Source organism: Crinia signifera, chromosome 2 (genome assembly GCF_055691185.1).
Source record: "Crinia signifera chromosome 2, ASM5569118v1, whole genome shotgun sequence".
Taxonomy (NCBI): domain Eukaryota; kingdom Metazoa; phylum Chordata; class Amphibia; order Anura; family Myobatrachidae; genus Crinia; species Crinia signifera.
Genome location: NC_139218.1, coordinates 225,371,040 through 225,394,387, shown reverse-complemented (window position 1 = coordinate 225,394,387; position 23,348 = coordinate 225,371,040). Strand labels below are relative to the sequence as shown.

Genomic DNA, 23,348 nt, shown 5'->3' with positions numbered 1-23,348 from the left:
ATTGACACATTTTAAAAGATACACAGATGGAGCTAATTATTTCACTTGTGATTCTTTGAGGAGACCTGCAGAATGCACTATGTGGGGTCCTGAGGACCGAGTTTGAGAACCTGTGGTCTAGACTGCAGAACAATAACTATACAGCCCACCTTGCAGAGTCAGTTTATCTAGAGATCATAATTATAACTGCCATAATACATGTTGTTTTTGAATTGGCACATATGGGCAGGATGTTATTTTTTCCACGCTTCAGTCATTTACAAGGCATAGTTTTTACCTGTAAATGATTGCTGCTTTAAAAACCATCAAAGTTTGGCCAGCACCCCCCACCTGCGGTGAACTTGGACTGTTTTGCATTCCGCAGTTAGTTTCACTGTATTATTTTAATCACTGGTGATGGTTTCAGTGGTGCCTTTTATTTATAGATCTGAAATTTCAGCAAGTCTCTAAAGGAATTTGCAGACCGACCGAACAGAAGTGAATTGGCCCAATAGGTAGGGTAACTAATAGCCTCTTCTACAAATTAAATTTCCCTAGTTATGCTAGTTCCCCCAACACCCTGCAGTACAGCCCATCAGATAAACTGTATGGTAGAAGTGTAAAGGCCCCCATACATACAGATACTACAGTGCCAGAGAATTTCTGCTGATAATTCCAGCCTTATTGGCCCTCAGGCAGCGAGGATCATACCCGTGGCGATTACATCTACAGCCTTGCACAGAACTGTGTATATCTGGTACCGTCTGGCTACTATTACAACTAAGCCTTTATTCTTATTAAACAAGAGGGCTTTCATTTGCACCAAACGTAAGTGAAAATGGCGGTGACTGTTTAAATATCATCTGCAAGGGCACCTGGACTCCAAACCTATGGAGCTAGGGTCCGCTTAAAGTGGAACTTAAGTTAAAACCAACTTACTAACTTGCAGAATATCCTTTAGGGCAGGGCTGGGCTGGGCAACACCGGCCCTCCAGATGTTGATGAACTACACATCCCAGCATGCCTTGCATCAGTTTCAGCATGGCCACATAGCAAAACTAATGCAAATCATCCTGGGATGTGTAGTTCCATTTAACATCTGGAGGGCCGGTGTTGCCCAGCCCTGCTTTAGGGCATTTGAGCTCTTAAATTTTCAAGTCTAGTCCTGATATATTAATTGTTATTGTGTGTAGGTATATGTGAATTGTTTTAATTAAAAATTGTGTTTTTTAAATTCCAATGGTATTCTTTGTTTTTGTCTATTAATTGGTGGGTGGCATCCCTCTAAAGCATGGGTCTTCAACCTGTGGCCCTCCAGATGTTGTGAAACTACATGTTCCAACATGCATTGCCACATTTTTTCCAATAAGAGCATACCAAAAAACCTCAGGGCATGCTGGTATATGTAGTTCCGCAACATCTGGAGGGCCACAGGCTGAAGACCTGTGCTCTAAAGGCTGCTGACACACAATACACTCAGCATTTACCCAAAGCACTTGAGACACTTCTTGCTATTTAAAACGGATCGGGTCTAATAGGATACCAGTCTATGTTAATTAATTAACTTCTACTTAATCAAAGCTCTACTAAAGATTTAGCTGCTACTGTCGCAGGGCTATAAGCCCCATAAACATTACCCAACAGCAGCCGTGTCCAATATAGTTAACCATATCAGCCACAGGCAGCCAATAATGTCGGTACATACTGAACGGTTACGGGCACGATGATGTTCGGTGATGTCACTGGGACACGCCGAACATGCAGGTCATTTGGCTATATTGCCAAATTGACCTGCATGTTCTGCAGATATCAATCATCGTTAATGACTCATGGGAGCGTACATCGTTAGCAATATTTAGTGTCCACACTAAACTATTTTGAGAACAATATCACTCAGAAGCCCCTTTATGGTCAATATTGTTAACAATATCGCCTAGTGTGTATGGGGCTTTATTCAGAGATGTAACTCTTTACACAGTGCATTTTGTCATGAATTGTAGCAAAAATAGTTAGCAAAAGTTGCAAATGCAGCTAGATGAAGGAGCCTCACTTGGGTCCCAACCATGGTACAAATTGCTCGATGATGATAATAAGAATGATGTTGATGACTGAAGGTCACACACACATTTAAAACTGCAAATTCTTTTTTTTTTATTAACAATGTCAGTTCTCACAGTAAATCCATGGCAGGCCCCAGGTATACCCCTTTCACACCACAGCTATAACCTGATTATTTGGAGATTTTTAACCGTTTCAAAATAATTATAGCTACAGTGTGAAAGCACCAGTGCTAAATTACCGGTTCGAGAAAAGGGTAATTCAAAACTGTTTAAAAAAAGAAGGATCCTACACGGTTCAGACACGTTTTTTGTGTATTGTGAACGGGTCTGAACCGGTATTTAGTACCCAGGCAGCAGTGAGCACTGAGCTGGTCCCACTCCATGCATATCTAATGAGCGGGACCCAGCGCAGTGCATATTTAATGAGCGGGTCCCCGCCCCGTGCATATGTAATGAGTGGGACTCATGCACCAGACTCCCCACCTCTTTTCTATGGGTGAAACGGGTTCAATGTGAAAGGTGCAAAAACGGTAGTTAAACTATAATATACCGTTTACAACATGCTATGTGAAAGGGGTTTAATTTGCTCCGACCCATTTTAAGAAATGTTTTAAATACAGGGTCTAAGCAGGTTTTGCAATGTGAAAGCAGCAGTACATGTAGGGGAAGGAGCCACAGCTACAGACCTGTGAACACAGCTGATCGAATAGTTAAATTGAGATTTAATTTTTTATAGCGCATTTTTCCGCTCCGTTTGCATCCATGTCTCTATAAGGCCAAGTAACTAAAAATAAATAAATAAAAGATGTTTGCCTGCAATGTAATTCTACCCACTCTCATCTTCAGTCATGCTTATTATTTCAAATTCACTATACAGGTGAACATAGTTCAGTGTAATGCTTCAGTGGTGGATGATAAAGCATGAGTAATACAGTCTGCATGTATTCAGAAGAGGACAATAATTATCTACCCCTCCTTTTTTTAATTATGTTTGTTATCTTACATGAGCAAAATAAAATAATGACGTACTGTTGAACTGCTGAGAGATGAGTTTGAGCAGCTTGTTTTTAACCTAATCTTTGCTCTCATTGTAAAAGCTTTATCTCTTTGTTTTGTAATCCTTATCATACTAAACAGAAGGGGGATTAACTGCTTCACTGTCAGATATAGGGCAGTATTCAATGAGCCTGATTCGGCATGTTTTTATGGCGAATTTGTGCTGTTTGGCGAATTTTGGACTAAAACGGTGAATCACCCTATTCAATGACCACATGGCGAATACATTTAAAGGTTTTTTTCGCCATGATTCACCGAGTAGCAATCGCTATCTTTTGATGGAGAAGTGGAATGTGAACTTTTAAAATAAAGTGTTTTGTTTTCTACATTTGGTGTAAAAAAATCAGGAATTTTATTCTGAGGAGGGGCATGCTACTTTTATTCATGTGCTGTAAGCACATGAATATATATTTAATTTAAAAAAAAATATTATTATTATTTTTTTTTTTTTTTTTACACAGCAGCCAGCAGGGGGCGCCGGAGCTGAGCCGCTCATTACATATTCATATATTCACTGCACCCGATCGTTACGATCGGGTGTAGTGAATATAGGTCCCCTGCTGGCACCCCCGGGGGGCAGCCTGTGCTGCCTGGCACCCGGGGAGCCCACCTCCCCCCCACAAACGTTCTGGGGCAGGCAGAGAGACTTCCATCTCTCTGCCTGCCACCGTCCTCAGGCTCCCTGCGGCATTCGCAGGAGCTCATATTCACCAGTCAGGGGCAGCGAGCCCCTGACACGTTGAATACCGGAGCCGGCGAGGCTCCGGAACGTGGCGAATGTGCAGCGAATCCTAAAAAGGATTCGCTGCACCTCGCAGGTATTCTCATTGAATACCGCCCATAGTGTAATGGGGCCTACACACAGGGCGACACTTCTGAACAATGTAGATCGCTCAGCACACAGCTCTGTATTCTGTATGCTGAGCGATCTGTCAGGGCCAGTGTTTTCCGGTGAGAACACTGAACCGGACCGGCAATATCCCTAGATTCATCCTGCATGCAGGATATTAATCGCCGAGCAATGGCACCGCGCATCGCTATCACTATGTCCCCTACACACGGAGCGTTGTAGAGGCATTTTCTTAACGATCTAGTCAGATCGCTTAGAAAATGCCCTGAAATCGCCCCGTGTATAGGCCCCATAACCTGCAGAGAAATAAAAAGGCATAGTCCTTGCTATAACTATATATAGAGGTCACATGTTAAGGCACATGGACGTGTCTATTCTACAAATGCACTTTGGCCTCAATATCTTAACAAAGGGCAGTGAAGCCCGAGCTGTCAAGTTGGCAGACTGCCCCTGAATTTTTCCATTTGCTGCCGGAGCTGATAGTTTATGATGATCAGGCTCGTCTTACACCTCCACTTTATACAGCACAGTGGCACTACTGCAGATTTTTATTTCAACACAATTTATAGACATCCCCCAACAATGAAGAAGATGGATTTGGGACATTCGTGCACACACCCAAAAAATAGGAGTGGACTCATAACGTAAAAGGAAACACCCCATGCGGGCATATATATGACTGTGCATCATACCCCCTGTTCCTGTTACGCTGGGGACGTTTGTAGTGTTATAGGAGCAGCAGAGATGCCCCCAGCCTCTCCTGACACAGTGCAGATGTCCTGCCCATATCTCACCCCACCCACGGTACACTGTGGACCATGGGGGTCAATCCTATTAGCTGCAGATGATTCGCAAGTGCAAATCATCGCGGCATCGGGCGCACTTTACGGCAGATGGAATTCCGACTTAAGTGCTTGCTGCCCCAAAGGGTTCAGAGCAATTAATAGTGAATTCGGCCCTGCAAACGTTGCGAAATCAGGTTAAATTGGGTGCCGTTGCCAGCATTTAAACGTGTTGGAACAGCACCCGAACGGCACCTCGCGTCCTTCACAAATAATAGGATTGACCCCCAGGACTGTCCAGCTGAAATCAGGACAGTGGGGAGATATGCAACATGTGCAGAATGATGATTATATTTCCAATGAGAAAAACTGTTAGTAGTAGTGCTGTTTAGAGACTTACTTTTGATAAAGCAACACAGATGTAGCCTCGCTCATCGTTGCTGCGTTATGGCAGCTCCTTCCCGTTTTTTCACACCCTCGCCACGCCATCACTGCTCAATGTATTTCTATTAGCAACAGCAAATTAGACGCAAGAATGTGGCACCAGGACGTGCCAATTGCTGCGATATCGCATGTGGTGATTGAGGTGGCAAAGATGAACGCGGCTACATCTGTACCTATACATTTACTGCTCTATTACCCTAGCCTGTTTACTAGATGTGGCCTTGCTCACTACCTGCCCTGACATTGAATTATTTACTGGAGAACAGCCTTGTTTGCTTCCGTTACTTATCTTTCTGGACCTAATGTGGGATACACACCAGGACGACTCGCTCACGATGCACATCGTGAGCGGGTCGTCAGTGTTTCTTCCGACCCGCTCACGATGACCCGGGGGGCACGAACCGCTCACGATGTGCACTTTGAGCAGGTCCGATCCGCTAGCGATCCGCTAGCGATCCGCTAGCGACCCACACCCGGGAGTATGGTTGTTTCCAGATCCTACATGCTGCAGGTAGGATCTGAGTAATGACCGACCCGCGGGACCGCGCATCAGATCGGTATCGGACCACACAGGACAGAAAAGGGCCCAATCACCACACAATCTACATCCAATCGGTCAGAATTGGATCTAGATTGATGGGATCGTACCCATGTCGTCCTGATGTTACCCAGCATTACTGTGTCTGCAGTGACCTGGTTTACTGGACTTGCTATGCAATTGTGGCACCCAAATCTTGCCTGTCTGTATCAGTATCTAAAGCATATCTGTCAGCACCAGGTGAGCAACTATCCATATATCTACCTCCAACGGCATTCAGATCACCTCACAAATAATCCCTTCTATTTGGAGCGGAATTCTCCCAGAAAAAGGGTTCCAGAAAAAGTGGGCTGGGGCAAAAGGGCAGTATTCAATGCGGCCGGCAAGGGAGTTTCTGCGGGCGAGGGTGGCTTGTTTTCAGCGAGGATCGCTGAAAACAAACCATTTTAGCCATCTAAACCCAGCCGCGCTAATACAGCAAGCCCACTGCATATATCGGCGACCCTCCCCATGTTATCTGCCAGTCTCGCTGCTTTTCCAGCGAGGTGGAAATGGCGAGTGCAGGAGGGTCAGTTGAATACTGCCCCGAGCTATCGGCACTACCTGCCATCACAGCTCAGCAAAGGCATTGCATACGCCCAAGAGTGTCTCTTTAAAATAATGTGATCTCATGATTGGTGTGTCCATATTAGTAGGCGGTGTGAGATGAATAAGAGGTAGGGCACAGGAGTGGGTGCTGCCATGCAACATGTAGGAATTGGCCATTCTCTAACCCAGAGTTCCCAAATGCGATACTTAAAGCACTCAGTCCAGGTTTTAAGTATACCCATTCTTGGCCACAGATGACTTGATTATAAAGTGACCAACCGTCCCGGTTTGCCAGGGACTGTCCTGATTTTGACCTCCTAAATCCCGCGTCCCGGCCAAACCCAGCCCGGAATGCGGAAAGTCCCGTTTTAACTAAATAAAATTGTTGGTTGGTAACGGGCAGCTCTCCTGCAAGCATTAGACTGGGAGTGTGGGAGGGGAAGCTGTTAGGCGGTGTGCGCCGCCACCTCCCCATCATTGGTTGGTTCGGCCGCCGCGTGACCGCGTCCCCTCCCACACTCCCAGTAATGCTGTGCAGCCAGCCAGGGTGGGTGCGGTCAGGAAGCATTACTGGGAGCGCAGCGTTAATGACCTGCTGCTGCCTGCTGATAAGCCCCTGGCCTGAGGTGACATACTAAAGGCGCGGCGGCGGTGACACGACGGCTGCTGGAGGCTGGAGCCTGCGAGGCTGCGAGTCGACTCTGCGACTCTCTGCTGACTGTCAATCTGCGACGGTGTGCTGCTGAGTGTGCCCCCTGCCTTTGTGCGCTGCTTTGTAAATGCGGCTGGGTGAGTCTGACTCTGTAAGAGTCTGAGAGATAAATAATCATAAAAAGTTCTATATTCTCATTTACCCTTATTATACTGACTAAGGGGGCTATGCTGAAAGTTTTTGCACTGGTCTGGACTCTGGACTGTCTGGATCGGATCATGATGCCTTAGTCAGTATATAATGGATTCCCAATCCCAGGCCTAGCCAGTAGCCCTATACTAAGGGCCTTAGGCGTTTATTCTGTTTGGTACGGTGAGACCGTATACAGGTGGATCAGGGTTTTTTTGATCTGCGCATGCGCAGGGCCAGATTTGTGCCTAGGCACGTGAGGCACCGGCCTCAGGGCGGCACCAATTAGGGGCGGCAGGCAGGCTGACATTCTGTCAAATAGCAGCATAACACAGCGGGTGAGCAGCAGCGAGTGACGAGCGCCGCCACCGCAGACATGAATTATCATGTGTAGGCGGCAGCGCCGCTCGTCACCCGCCACTGCCCACCCGCTGTGCCATGCGCATTAGTGGCTGGGTCCGACGGTCCCCCTGTGCGTCCGGAAATGTCTCAGACTCACTGCTGCCGGTACCCACCAACTGGCTACTCTACACACACACACAGTCTATTGGCTGCTGTGTATCCAGCAGCTGAGCTGAGTGGTGTGCAGATCCTCCCTGCGCTCAGTCAGTCACAGTTTGAGAGAGACTGATGGAAAGTGAGACACACTGTGCTGTAAAACACTGTACTAATAATTGCCTCCCTCCCTCCGGGTCCTCCGTACAGTGAGCAGTCCAGAGTGCTTAAAAAAATATTGAGGTGGGCTACAGTTACATTTTAATGAAATATATAAATAACATTGTATATACATATATGAGTACATTAAAATAGGAGGGGGGGGACAAAAATGTTGTGCCTAGGGGCGGCCTGACCCCTAAATTCGCCCCTGCGCATGCGTAGCTTTCGCAATGCGCATGTGCGGCGACCTCACACCGCTCACGGACGGGTTTCTCTGTCCGCAAGAGCACGGTCATTGTGGGTGTTTTTTATGGGAGCAGCCGGAATAATGAGGAAAACTGGGCGTAAACATGGGCGTACACAGGGGTGTGCACACACAATGCACGGTGCCACAACTGCCTCGATCGGCGAACTTGCCGTGCATTTTGGACCAAAAACAGGCGGACGCCAAAGATAGCTCCAGACCACCCCTAGAGATACCGCATGAGAGTGGACGCCTGGGTCTGCTAATTAACGCTGATTACTACTCCAACACATACACCTGAATGTAATAAGCAATGCTGCAGGCTATTAAGTGAAAACCATTATTTCACTACCTGCAAGCCACACACAGCCCTCAAACACATTGGAAGCATATCTTTCTACACTTCAACATGTAAAGGTTGGTTTAATTTTAGGTAAGATTTATTCTAAGACCTGCTTATATATGTCAGGGTAGTTATTTTATAACCATCCATTCAGAAAGTGTTTTTTTTTCCTACTTTAAAAAGCAGGACACTCAATTCACAGAAGTCGACATGTGTCAACTTTTTCACTGTAACACAAACATACCAGTTTTTTGTTAGGAAAAATACACATAAACCACTTCTAAGAGCAACAATGATGTTTTTGGACTCAATTTCTACTTGCACTGTGGCATACGCTCAGATATACGGAAGGTGTCGGTGTGAAAACCGACGAGATCCGTCCGTGCACTTTGGCGTACGCTCTGATGTATACCAGGTATCGGTGGCTAAGAGGGAGATCCGTCCGTACACGGTGGCGTACGCTCAAGTGTACGCCACTCCCCATTGTCGGTGTTTGTGACCGTCCGTGTGCGGCTGTTCTGTGGGCTGACTTTCGCTCACCGCGAGCGTACGGGAAACGTACAGTGAGACGGACCGTACGTACATTTCACGACCTAACCAGAATAAGGCCCTTAGTATAGGGCAAGTACTGGGATTGGGAATGGAAATCCCATTATATACTATATATCTTACGCTTTAACTACAGTTTTATGCAAGGAAAACGCACCTAAAAGTACTTCATATCCCCCCAAAAATTCGGAGGGCTGCCGCCCCCTAACCCCTGACTTTCCGGGGGTGTGTGTGTGTGGGGGGGGGGTGTCGACCCCGCGACCCCCTGTCCCGGGTTGGCCCTTTGGAAAGTTGGTCACCCTACTTGATTAGTCAATTTGATTGAACTATCTGTACTGAGCCATAGATTTATTTAAAACATGTTTTTGTAACATTCTTGTTATAATCTATTCACAAGCACAGTTTATTGATATAAACTTGATATGTACTATTCTCTATATACTACCAGACTGTTAATCTTTCTTGTTGGAAATGACAAATATCAATTTATAATGTGTATTTTATTGTACATCATACAGTGCTTTAATAAAAATATATATATATAAAAAAAAACAACAACATGGACCGTTATGGTGCCTTGAGGACCATATTTAAGAGGGTTGGGATCTTTTGGTCTACACAGCATGTTGGTCGACATGGGTTTAGGTCAACACAAGCATTAGGTCGACAGTGTCTAGGTCGTCGTGGGTTTTTTCACCCGAATGTCAACATGGACACTGTTTGAAGTGCACTGCATCCCCTCGCTATGCTTCGGGCACGGTGCCTCGCTGCACTCGGCACATTATTTTATTCTCCCACCACGCCCTAGTGGATGGTATGGCATTAAATACCGCCTGTCGGCACATGTCGGCTAAAAAACATGGGAAAACCCATGTCAACCTTTTGACTGTCGACCTAATGCTTGTGTCGACCTAGACCCATGTCGACGTAATGGTGTCAACCCAATGCTTGTCGACCAACACACTGTAGACCAAATTACCGTATACCGTTTAAGAACCTCTATTTTAACCACTTAACTTTTTAAAGCAAATTTAATGACCATAGATATATTATTCCTAATGACCATCAACGTTTTTTTGCATCTTTATGATCTAATTAAATAAATCACCATCACCAACAACATGCAGCAATCGGAAATACCTGCCAGATACCACACCTAGGGTGGCCAATCCTGGGATAGACGGGATCCCGGGATTTGGCCCTAAAAACACCGGTATTTTACATCTGCCCCACCTGCAGAGCACATGGTTTTGTCCATCTAAGAAGGATTTTGTCAGAAAGAGTGAACTAGAATAAGGCCCATAGCTTCTTACTAATTGCAGTTGTGGTATTAAAATCGTCTATTTTATCTGATATAGCCGGTTTAATTAATGTATAGTGTTGGGTGGGGATACGTTTTTTTAAATTGCTGTATATTATTCTGTATCTGGCTGATGCTAAAACTGTATTTTGTCGCTATGTTATACATGGTAATAACAAAGTGTATTGCATTGAATGGTACACAAAATGCATTTGACTGTATATCTGTACTATATAGTCTTGCCTGACAAGACTATTTTTTAATTTACACTATACGGGAGCATGCATTGGTATCGAATCTGCATCAAATTTAGAAAAAACATTCGATGCCCATTCGATTTTGCTTCTATAAGCAAAATCAAATACAAAAATAGTGCATATCTCACCGTGTGTACCCTCTATATGTTCCTGTCATTCTGGTTTGCATCCAACTCTGATGGTGGGGTGCCTGCATCATGCCACGCATTGGACATTAATAAGCATCAGACGCAGAAGTAAAAAATATTGCGAAAGGGCGATCTTCGGACTTCTGTGCATATGCAGCGACAACTGTACATGCATGAACTTTCAAAGTGCACTATGAGCAGGGTTGTTCCCGGGATCAACCTGGGGACCTGGCCGGTGTGAAAGGGGTAGGGGGTACTTACCCGGGTTGCCGGTCTTTGGGGTGCTGTCAGGCCGGGGATACACACAGGCGGCAGGCGCAAAATGACAGGACAGGTGGTGGATGAAGCTGACACAGCTCCCTGGTGCCCTCACTGCCGTCGGAGAGCTGCGTCATCTGCACCCGTCGCCTGACCTGTCATCTGTGCCCGCCATCTGTGTGGATCAACGGCCTGCACCCAGGGTGAGTATTGATCACTGCCTCTGCCACCATCCCAGCTCCTGCCCACCTCCTGGCCTCTTCCCCCGCCTCCTGCCCACCTCCTTCCCACACCAGAAGATGCAGGGACTTTTCTGGTGTGAAAGGGACCAACCCGGGAATGCCCCGGCATGATCCCTGGGCTGAATTCCCGGTGGGTCCCTGCATTTTCTGGTGTGAAAGGGGTATCAGCTGCAGTATGGGGATGTGGAATCCAAAGATACAGGGGCTGTACTGCATCTATCTCTAAATTAGGGTAGGTATAAACAGCGCTTGATGTTAAGGAAAGATTGAAATAAATTCAAAGGAATGGATTAATAAAAATAATTTATTCACCTAAATTAAAATCACATACAGTCTCTATCAGGTATGTACAGTATAACTGTATTTAAAAATGGCTTACAGCGAGATCTTCATTGATTGCAGCCAGAGATGGTTTCCACAGGAATATCACTTTAAAAATGAAAGTACTGTACCATTATATTGATGTGAAATGGGAGCTTCCTATATATTCTGACATTGCCAGCATTTTTTTTTATTGATTTCTTTTATTTTTTTTTTATCTGATCCACCTCTTATATATTCAAATTTTAATGTATGTGTATATGACGCCATATTGATTCATTTAGATGTATATACTCCTCATTATTTATGAAATACATATTAATTTACACGTATTCAATATAATATCCATCTTGTTTTATATATTATTACAGCACATATATTATTTCCAAAAAGACCGGAATAGGGCCTGATTCAGACCTGTTTGCTAGAACAGGCCAGTGCCGCCCCAACGAATGCTAGCATGCGAGGGGATGTGTATGAGAACACATCCCCTTGCATGCGGCCGAAGGGGACAATGGTTGTCGACCTTCAAATGATTTCTCTCCCCCGGTGTAAAATGACTTTTATTTTCACCGCAGATCGCAAAATATGGGACGGCAATGATGTCATGTGACATCAGCCGCACGCAAGTGCAGACCCCACCATCGGAAATGGTGCTGTGATTTTTGGCACAAAATTGTAGTCCAGATTAAATTCAATGGGTCACAATTATTGGCTGAAGCGTACAGCTGACGTGTTTCACTAGGGGGGATCCAGCTTTTTCAAAGGTAACTTGAAAGATTCCATGTGTTGGTATTTATACCTGAAGTAACATGGCTGGCTATTTGGTACACATGTGATTCATATAATTCCATCCCTTGGGGACATCTTATTTCAGCATAAACCATGTAGAGATTAATTATTATTCTTTGTGACATTTGTTATTAGATTACAAAAAAAAACTGTTTAAAATAGTAGTTAAAAACAACATGTTTGTTTATTGTTTTTCCTAATAAATACTAAATGAATCACTACAATAATTAAAAGTTTTGTTCTAAGTGTAGTAGAACTGGCTTATCTTCTTGGAACCATTGGAAGCCAGTGTTTCTGATGCTGCTTTCACAACGCATAAACGGCATTGACCCGGTAATTTAAAAAATTTTTTTTTTTACAATGGGTCAGATAGCCTTAACCCCTCTCACAACGCATATCTCAAACGGTATATTACCCATTTAAGTGAGGTCTGAAAAGGGTATTACCGTTTTAATGCCGTTTTGTCCCATCACATTACACAGGGACACTGCTTTTTAACCGTTTTGAATTACTGGTTTTCTTGAACCGGTAAATTCAAAACGGACTTTACACACCGCACTTATTAACGTTTTGAAACTGTAAAAAAACTGCATTTTACCCGGTATAATAAGTGCGGTCTGAAAGGGGTATGACTTTCTTTAATGACACTGAACTTGTGTGAAGCGTGTATTTTTTTTCCTAATGTTTTTTTCTTGAATTTTCAAATCAATTCAAACACATTCATCATATGTTAATACAATCCCGACCGCCGAAATGCCGACACATTCTCCCTCCGTGGGTGTCCACGACACCCCTGGAGGGAGAATAAATTAGTGTGCCGAGCGTAGCGAGGCACCGGGCCCGCTGCGCGGCGAGCCCGCAAGGGGGGGCGATCCACGTCCCCCCCTTGTCGGCATTTCGGCTGTCGGGATTCCGGCGTCGGGATTCTGAACGCCGGGATCCCGACCGCCGGGATTCAATACTGAATCCAGTGAAACAGACAGAGAGAATATTCGTTCTCCAAAACAATAACATACTGTTAATGGGAGGAAAGACTTCACAACAAATCGTAGAAACCTATAATGAGTACTGCAATATCCTCAAACAGTTATAATAAACACCTCATCTGAAATATTGCTAAATAAATGACAGTTAGGAACTAAAAAGATGGGGGGAGGTCCTTTCATGGCTAAACCCCTTTGCAGAACCAAAAACCTGTTTCTGTTCCTCAGATAGCTGGAACTAAACTGTCAAACTCTTCAAAGAAGACCAAGATAAATTACCTTTGAATGCTTTCCAATGTCTCAATATATTGACTCCATTTCTGGTAAAACTATGTTGCCTTACTGTAAATGTTTTTTTTTTTTTTTTAGATCAAATAATGCGCTTCAGAGCAGCCTGGCCTGTACGGTAGGTGTGTCACCAAACACACCACACATAAACCAACACCGAAAATACAGACAGTTTTTCATGCGCTCCTTTTGTGTCCCTCTTTCAAATGTATCACTGGAGGTTACTCATGTGACATAAAAGAAGAAAAAAACAATATAGTGTAATACCATCAAACAATGAAAGGTTATATATGTAACACTTTGAGGTAGGAATCGTACCCTATCTAATTGTCCACAAAAGAGTAGACAACATTCGCTTGTGGTTTAAAGTCTGGAACATAGGTCCTCATATGAGTTCTCCTGGCTTATCCACGATCATCCAGCATGTGGAAAAACCATTTGGAGGTATCTCGCTTAATGTTTCCACATGCTGGATGATCGTGGATAAGCCAGGAGAACTCCTATCAGGACCTATGTTCCAGACTTTAAACCACAAGCGAATGTTGTCTACTCTTTTGTGGACAATTAGATAGGGTACGATTCCTACCTCAAAGTGTTACATATATAACCTTTCATTGTTTGATGGTATTACACTATATTGTTTTTTTCTTCTTTTATGTCACGAGTAACCTCCAGTGATACATTTGAAAGAGGGACACAAAAGGAGCGCATGAAAAACTGTCTGTATTTTCTGTGTTGGTTTATGTTGCCTTACTATCTAAATCTGAAATTGAGGACTGGCGTTTATAGTACATTATGAAGGTCAAAGTTGATTTAAGTTAATCCAACCTAGCAGAGGAGGTATGGATCCAATGTGATGGGATCCGTTTATTAACTACAGAAAGTATTACCAGAAGTAAAGGCATAAAATGGGTGTGAGTGGGGGGTAGACCCCATGATGGGGTAAATCCACTTACCCAGCGATGAGGGCTGAATATGGCCCTTAGACCCAACCAGGTCTTAAGCACAATAATGTACTCATTCCCAGCGCTATTCAATAGTGCTGAGTTATTGGGAAGCCCAATTTCAAGCAATGTATTGATTAAATTAAGAAATTGGGTGCAAAGACAGTCAGAACAGAAGCAAAAATGGGGTGCAGAAGACCATAGATAGCCAGGCACAGACCACCTCTAACTCTCCCTCACATTGGGCCTTATTTTAGTTCACTTTTAGAAGCCAATTCCTTCTCAAATGGACAAAACCATGTGCACTGCAGGTGGGGCAGATATAACATGTGCAGATAGAATTAGATTTAGGTGGGGTTTTTCTTCAAAGTGAGATCTATATTGAAGTGTAGAAATAAAGCAGTCAGTTAGTATCCCTGCACAGAAACAAAATAACTCACCCAAATCTAATTATATCTGCACCTGTTACATCTGCCCCCTGCAGTGCACGTGGTTTTGTCCATCTAAGAAGAAATTTGCCTCTAAGAGTGAACTAGAATAAAGCCCATTGTCACCAGATATTGTCTTTTAGGGGTGTGGTATAACACAGTCATTAGCCCAACGTCCGAATCCCGACTGCCTGGACTCAGACAACAGGGAGAGCGCATCGAAGCCCCTTTCGGGCTCCCTGCGCTTGCCACCTATTTTATTCTCCTTCCATTCCAATGCCTGTGTGTTTTCTGACTCTCCCAGAAAACATCCCGTTACCATCCACAAATGCCGGCTCTCTATCAGTCGCCTTGTGAATGACCAGCGGACAAATATTAGCCGAATTCTATTGCAGAATGGTCTGGCGCATGCCTACTACGGTCCATATGCATGTGCAGTCTATCAATAATCGTTCGGCCTGCGAATTCAGGTCTGAATTGGGTCATCAGTTTTGAGAAAGACTGCTCTATCTAGTCAGCAACCCAAAGAGTCCACAAAGTGAAAACAATTTTGTCAAGCTGAAAGTCAAGATGGCCTTCTCCTCATCAGACCCTCTGGCAGTGACAATTTTTAACCAATTAGATTGAAGATGAAAATGACCAGAGTAGTTTATTTGACTACTTCCATTTATTTGGGAACTGACAATCCCAGTACCAGCTGCAGTTAATATCGCACCTATCGAATTAGCTTTTTTCTTGACCAGAGTAGTTGCCTTGCTTCTATTTGTGCAGAAATTATTGTTATCCTCTCCTCACACTTTAGGTCTTTGCACCTAATTACACCTACGTGTATCGCTATATTTGTGCTTCTAAAGCTGTGTACACACGGGGTGATATTAAGCACATATCACTGGCAATATGGTCGCTGAAAGACCATATTGCCAGTGATTTGTATGTGCTGTGGGTGATAAATCGCTGGGTGCGTGCTCTCGTGTTCAGCCCCTAATGGTCGCTTCTTCTCTCTGCAGCTCCCCCGGCAGAGTCTCCTTTTCATCAGCGACCATCTCTGGTCGCTGATGAAAATGGGACACTGAGCAATATATTGCACTGTACTGTATGTACACAGCTTAAGTCCATGTCAATTCATTTTATGTCATCATAGTTTTATACCTATTTTTTTATATATATATATATATATTTGCTATTTATTATTTTTTTATTTGTCTATAAGGAAACCTCTCGCACATATAGGCTGAAGTTGGAGGAATTAACAAAACTACAAACACAATGTTCCAGTGCCATCACTCGGCAAAAGAGAAAGCTTAAAGACCTGTCGCTAGAGCTGAAGAAGTAAGTAATGTTGCATGTCCAAAAAAATATACTTCTCTGGCATTGGTAGAACGTTATACACTTTTCTTACTACCAATCTAATCCTGGGTACACACCATAATGATTTGGGCTCAACTCTGATGACCAAATGTATGTAAAAAGAGCAGAATTGTGCATGTTTTCAATGCGATTCCAATCCGATGCGTGTCCCTGATGGTCGTTTGGTCACTTCAGAGATTTTACCTGCTGCTCTAAAGATTCATCTACATTGGATTGGGTACCGATTATGTGCAGATCGTGTACTCCAATCCAATCGTGCGACCATCGTTCAATTTCAGGAAATAAGTTAACGATCGTTGCGCAATCATGGTCATTCTGGTGTGTACCCTAGATAACAATCGGATATAATATTTTTTCAATTAAAAGTATCACTTTTTTTTTTGTTGTTGTTGTTGTTCTGAGACTTACCAGAGGTGGGGCTGCAGTGCAGTCTAATATTCAAATAGGGGAGTCCTGGGGCGTGGCCTGGCTGCTGAGCTGAGAAGACGTGCATTGCAGGAGCTCAGCACCCTGCAACTGACTGAAACTTAATAAATTGATCTCCAGCACCTCCATGTCCCCCCTACTGACTCATCTTGGCCCCAGCACACGGTAGGCATAGCAGAGTAAGGTCTGCTGAATTGGGGAACCAAGCAGGAGGCTCCCGCAGATTGCGGCCTACTCTTGCTCCAGAAGCCGGGGGCTAGATTTTGCAGTTTACCCAGGCCGCACTTCCAGGGCCGTGGGAATCGGTCACGAGTGCACCAGACCCCCCCTAACCAGCCTAACATCATTGGGTGGCTTCCCTGAGGTCCCCCAGGGCCCGTGGGCCCCCCCAATTAAGGAACTAAGCCCCTCACACCTGTTAAAAGAGCCCAGCAGGAGCTCTTCTCACAAAGCTTTACACAGACGGCAGCCATCTTGGATTGGAAATATCAGCTTACAGTGTTATAGAGTGGGGATTCAGAGAGTCAGACCCAGGCTGGTCCAGGTCTGGATCCTCTGATCAGCTTCACTCTTCATCACCCCCTGCCTTCAATGCTTCCATACTCCAGTGGAGTACTATGTTAAAAAGCTGAGATTATATTGGAAGCTCCTATTGATGTGTGATTAAAAAAGGGTGATTAAAAAAGGGCACAGCACCACTCTATACCTACCCTGCTCCGGGCCCCCGTGTCCCCACCCCGCTGGGTATAGAGGCAACTCTTTCCCCCCCCGGAGACACCAGCTGCCTGGGTGCCGCCTGAGTCACCCTCCACACTGCTACCCCTCCTCAGGTCTCCCACGCTAAAGCCTACCAGAGGGACCTAATGTGATCGCCAATACTTCATGGCTACCTCTCCATGACGACTATAACCTACTCCCCTATGTGAACCTGCATCTATTGCATGAACCCCTGGAGTGCCTGATCCCCATTCCCTACCCTCCAATATAAAAAGTGCCTGTTTCTACCATGCCTCCAAAGAAGCCCAAGGAGGGGGCCCCTACCAAGATCAATATGCCTGCTGGGAAACCCTCACAGGCCCCTCTACTACAATCAAGCCCCCTGAAACAAATGTTTGCCCCCCCGAGTGTACAAGCAGATTACAGTCCCCCCTCTGGAATAGCGGGCATAGATGCTGAATCCAATGAACCAGTGACAGTGAAGTCCCTCTGCCAGGTCTTCTCGGCATTCCAGGCCGAGCTGGCCAAAGACCTTAAAATGGCCATCCGTGAGGTAAAAACTGAACTAGTCGCGATTGGTGACAGAACAGACCAATTAGAGAGGAAAATGGAGGAACTGGTCACATCTCACAATGTTTTGGTGTCATCATATGACCGTCAGCAACTCGAGATGGAGCAGTTCAAATCCAAAATGGCCGACCTGGAGGACAGATCAAGGCGGAACAATATTAAGATCAGAGGCATCCCAGAGTCGGTGACCAACGCTGAGCTTGAAGGCTATGCCACAGCACTGTTCCGTCGGCTCCTACCCTCCGCTGACCCCAAAGATCTTCTAATAGATCGTATCCACCGTCTACCAAGACCCAAAGCGATCTCGGCCGACCTACCTAAGGATACCCTCCTCCGGGTCCACTTCTATACAGTAAAAGAACGTCTACTGAAGGCAGCCCGAGATGCAAAAACAAAGGACACACTCGGTGGCCTCCAAGTGTTCCAGGACTTCTCCCCTGCAACCCTAGCCAGCAGGAGGGCGTTTGCCCCTATCACCCAGGCACTCCGCAATCATGAGATCCGGTACCGCTGGGGGTTCCCGGTGAAGTTGATCATCACCCATGAAGACACCACATATACTGTATCATCACTAGATGCCGGAATGAAGCTCCTACTAGATTGGGACATTTCCACCACTGTACCTCAGGGGCAACAGCGCCCACAACCACTTCGCCGGGAATGGGCCAACACCTGATGACCGTTGTTCTTATACAGTCGTTCCTACCCAATACCTGTTACCCATGCCATCAGACCTCCACCACCTCCCCACTGTGGGTCGAGGCTTTAGCGATAAGTATCAGTTTTTATTACCTACTACTGGTGCAGGCCTTTAGGCACTGGGTCCAAGCTGCTCACTGTCTGTAGCAGCACACTGTTAGCGTGTTTAAGGTTTCGGTTTTCTCTATAGATTATAGCTCCCCACTGGATGGGGTTCTCATTTTCTCCCTCCGTAACCTTAGTTAGAAGTATTTACTGTTATACCGTGTCTCTATGTTGCTTTTCCTCCTAGGTTCCTCAGGCGGACTGTTATATATAATGTTTTGTTTAGTTAACAATGTCGTTATTGGAGGGGTGGCCTAGTCCCCTGTCCTCTTCCCGGAAGATGCCAGGCCACCACCCCCAACCTCTCTGTATACTACTGCACGAAAACTCCTCCTTTTTCCCCTGCAGTAGTCGTGCGGGTCCTAGTGTATGGACCCTTCTGTTCTACCTTTCCCTATACCTCCCCTCCTATCTTTACTCTGTACTCCCCCTCCCCTCTCCACCTCTCCCCCATAGACTGCATACCTCCCATCTCACCCCCTCTCTCGCTTACCCGTTCATGCATGTATTTAGATCTCCACTGCATTCTCTAATGCCCCGCCATGCCTAAGTTGATTTCCTTAAACGTTAAAGGTCTGAACTCTCCCCATAAGCGCAGAATGGCCCTGACATATTTCCACAAACAGAAGGCGGACATAGTGGCCATCCAAGAGACGCATTTTGCCTCACCTCACCCCCCCACATTTAGGGACTCCAACTACACGACCGCCTTTTACGCCAATGGCCCTTTTAAACGCAATGGTGTTGCCATTCTCTTTAACCGGCATACCCCATTTGTATGTCACTCCCAGACCGCTGACAAAAATGGCAGGTACTTGATCGTAACTGGCCTATTAGAGGACAGGCTGACTACGATTGTCTCTGTCTATGCCCCCAACACAAATCAGGTGGCCTTCCTCCGCAAGCTCTTTACTCTTGTACAAAAAATCACAAAAGGTTCTCTGATACTATTAGGAGACTTTAACCTGGTACTTGACCCCCGACTGGATAAATCCCTCCTTCCCTCCAGCCATCAATCCCACTCAGACAACCAATCGCTAGCCCTGCGTAACCTACTTTTAGAATTCGACTTGTATGACACTTGGAGAACAACGTACCCTACAGGGCGGGAATATACCTTTCACTCCCAAGTTCACAGCACTTACTCGAGAATTGATTATATTCTCTGTGATAAGTGGACCCTCCAACACTCTGCAGGAGTTGATATCCTCCCCATAACGTGGTCGGACCATGCCCCCGTGGTATGGCAGTGGAACTTTCTGTCCTCTAGAATCCCCCCTAGGCCTTGGCGTTTGTTCCCCCACCTACTAACAGACCCTTCGGCCAAAAGTACCATTCTAAAAGCAATAGAATCATATATGTCCAACAATAAAGCGACAGACACCTCGGTGACCAATCACTGGTGCGCTTTCAAAGCGGTTACCAGAGGGGCTGCTATCCAGGCTGGAGCAACTCTGAAGCGTAAGGCCATCGAAACCCAAAAAGCCTTAGAGTCCAAACTACTTGACCTTGACGCTAGAAATAAGTCGACCCCCTCTAACTCCCTAAAGTTGGAGTTGGCCTCAGTACGCAGTCAGCTCCAGAAAATGCTCCTTGCCCGCACTCAATCAGCTTTAAATCGGATAAGGCATAGGTTCTATCTTGCTAGCAACAGGTCGGGCAGAATGTTAGCCCGAAAACTACGTGCCCAACATGCTAGAAACCGAATAAAATTTATCACCTCCCCTAATAAAGAGAAAATCCAAAATCCTAAAGACATCGCTGACCAGTTCGCTGACTACTACTCCAAACTATACAACCTCTCCATGGACACTTCCACACCACAGCCCACCTCCACCTCTATCAATAGTTTCCTAGAAAACCTACACTTCCCTTCACTTTCCCAGGAACAACTTGACCTATTAAATACCCCATGGTCCCAGATGGAGGTCCAGTCGGTCATAAAGTCACTTCCACGCAACAAAGCACCCGGACCAGATGGGTTCATAACAGACTTTTACAAGACCTTTAGCGATGTGCTCTCCCCCTACCTCACAGACCTGTTCAACGAAATCTCCTCGGTAGGGCATACCCCCCCAGAACTGTTAGAGGCCAGAATTGTTACCATCCCGAAACCCGGTAAGAACCCAGCCTTGTGCCAAAACTACCGCCCAATAGCCCTATTGAATAGTGACATCAAAATCTTTGCCAAATTAATAGCATCCCGAATTAATCCCTTCTTACCCTCGCTGGTACACCCGGACCAGACGGGGTTTGTCCCAGGTCGTCAAGCCCCGGACAATACACGGAGAGTATTTAACTTAATAGATTCATTGTCTGCAGATCAAGATCTTCTCCTCATCTCACTAGATGCCGAGAAGGCATTTGACCGACTTAACTGGCAATACATGCGGGAAGTTTTATCTCGCTTTGGTTTTAAGGATCGGATATTGACATCAATTATGTCTTTATATAGCTCCCCCTCGGCCCGGGTGTTCAGTAATGGCTTTCTCTCCTCCCCCTTTAATATCACCAATGGCACAAGACAGGGATGCCCACTCTCACCCCTAATATTCGTCCTTTCCATTGAACCATTAGCTATGTCCATCCGTAACAACCCTGACATTCCTGGCCTTCGAGTGGGCACCACCGACCATAAACTAAGCCTCTTTGCGGACGACGTGCTACTATTTGTGACAGACCCTATCCATACACTCCCACACATCCACGAGACATTAGACTCTTACAGCGCTGCATCCTACTACAAGCTCAATACATCCAAGACTGACGCATTACCGATCAACCTTACAGACCACCTTCCCTTACTGAAAACCACATATACCTATAATTGGCAAGACACCTCTATAAAATATCTAGGCATCCACATCCCTTCTAACATGACAGCTGTATTTGAGGCGAATCTCGCCCCCCTTCTAACCTCCCTTGCATCACTAATCAGATCATGGTCAGCATACGAAATCTCATGGATGGGTAGGATGGCAGCATTCAAGATGTCGCTCCTGCCCAAACTAATGTACTTGTTTCGCACCATCCCCTATATTTTCCCTAAGAAGTACATGCAACAAGCTACTGCTATTCTGACGAAGTACATTTGGTCATCTAAAACCCCCGCTATTGCCCGCTCCAAAATGTCAGTTCCAAGGGCATTCGGAGGACTGGACCTCCCAGACTTGTTTCAATACCAAATAGCCTGTCTTCTTGCCCCATCTAAACACTATTTTGAAAGCCCCTCACCTAGGACCTGGGTTGATATTGAACAACATCACTCCCCTAATATTCCTCTCTGTGACCTTCTTAAGATACCTAAACACATCAGACCCCCATTGCCCTCCCTTCTGCCAACGACTTCCGCTACTCTATATGCATGGGACCAATTACTTTCCTCCCTACGCGCCTCATCTTCCCTTATCAATACTCTCCCTATCACTACTGTGTCTAGGCTAATCCCTAACCTCAACTTGTCCCTCTGGAAACACAGTGGGATCACTTCCCTGGGGGATGTAGTAGACACTAATAAAATCCTCCCCTTCTCTTTCCTCCAGGAAACATATTCTCTCCCCCCTCACGAGTACCTCCACTACCTGCAGGTAGCACACTGGTGGAACTCTCACTTCTCCAAACGCCCCCCCCTGGACCCCCGTCACCAGACGGTCCTCTCACGACCCTCCCTGACACTCTCCAAAGGGGACATCTCCTTTTGGTACGACACCCTGATAACCCCTGTAGAGTTCACCAAGACATCGGCCCATAGAAAATGGGAGGCGGACCTGGGCATCCAGCTCTCCGCCCCCCAATGGCGTAAGATTTTCCTATCCTCATACACAATGTCTCGTTGCCTCAACCACTCGGAGATGCATATCAAATTGATCAATCGCCTCTACCTAACTCCAGACCGCCTCCACACCTTTTGGCCAACATGCTCAAATATGTGCTGGCGACAGTGTGGTCATATCGGTACCATTCATCATATCTTTTGGTCCTGTCCCAAACTTAGGGCATACTGGGGTGAAGTCTTTAAATTGATCTCTGAAGTGATTCAGCTAACCCTCTCCCCTGACCCCCTCCTAGCCCTATTCCATGTATACCCACAGGACCTCCCGACAGGGAAAACATATGTCTTAGGACATATCCTCATAGCGGCAAGGGCAAATTTAGCTCAACAGTGGAAGCAGCCTTCCCCTCCCCTCCTTCTTCAGGTTATTCTGAAGACGAACCATCATTTCCACATGGAGACCGGTTTTCAACCCTACTCTCCCAAACCCTCCTCGCCCCACTCAAAGTGGGCTCCCTGGTCCACTTACACAACTGTGAGGGAGGGCACTAGATTCTTTCTCCCGATTGTGCCTGATCAATCAGCCACCCTTAGTCTGAACGAACCCCCTGATTCAGACCCTCCTTCCCCCCCAGTCTCTATTTAGGGATGTTAACCCTTGGTCTATGTTATAACTGATTTTGTGTTGTTATATTTTTGTATAGCTCGCTCTGTGCAGCGATATATTATGTCTGTTTTGCCTATGTGTAAAATTTATTGTGTAAAAAACACTGCTCTATATTGTCCGTGGCCCAGAATGCAGTCTCCCCCCCCCCTACC

General features: G+C 45.6%; 1 protein-coding gene across 1 annotated transcript in view; it reads left to right on the top strand.

The window, feature by feature from the left end:
- TMEM120A (transmembrane protein 120A) overlaps positions 1-23,348 on the top strand; it is a 62,209-nt gene that overhangs the window by 2,969 nt on the left and 35,892 nt on the right. The window contains exon 2 of the mRNA XM_083173921.1: positions 16,083-16,201. Coding sequence (XP_083030047.1) covers positions 16,083-16,201 — 119 coding nt within the window. The remainder of the gene's footprint in view (positions 1-16,082; positions 16,202-23,348) is intronic.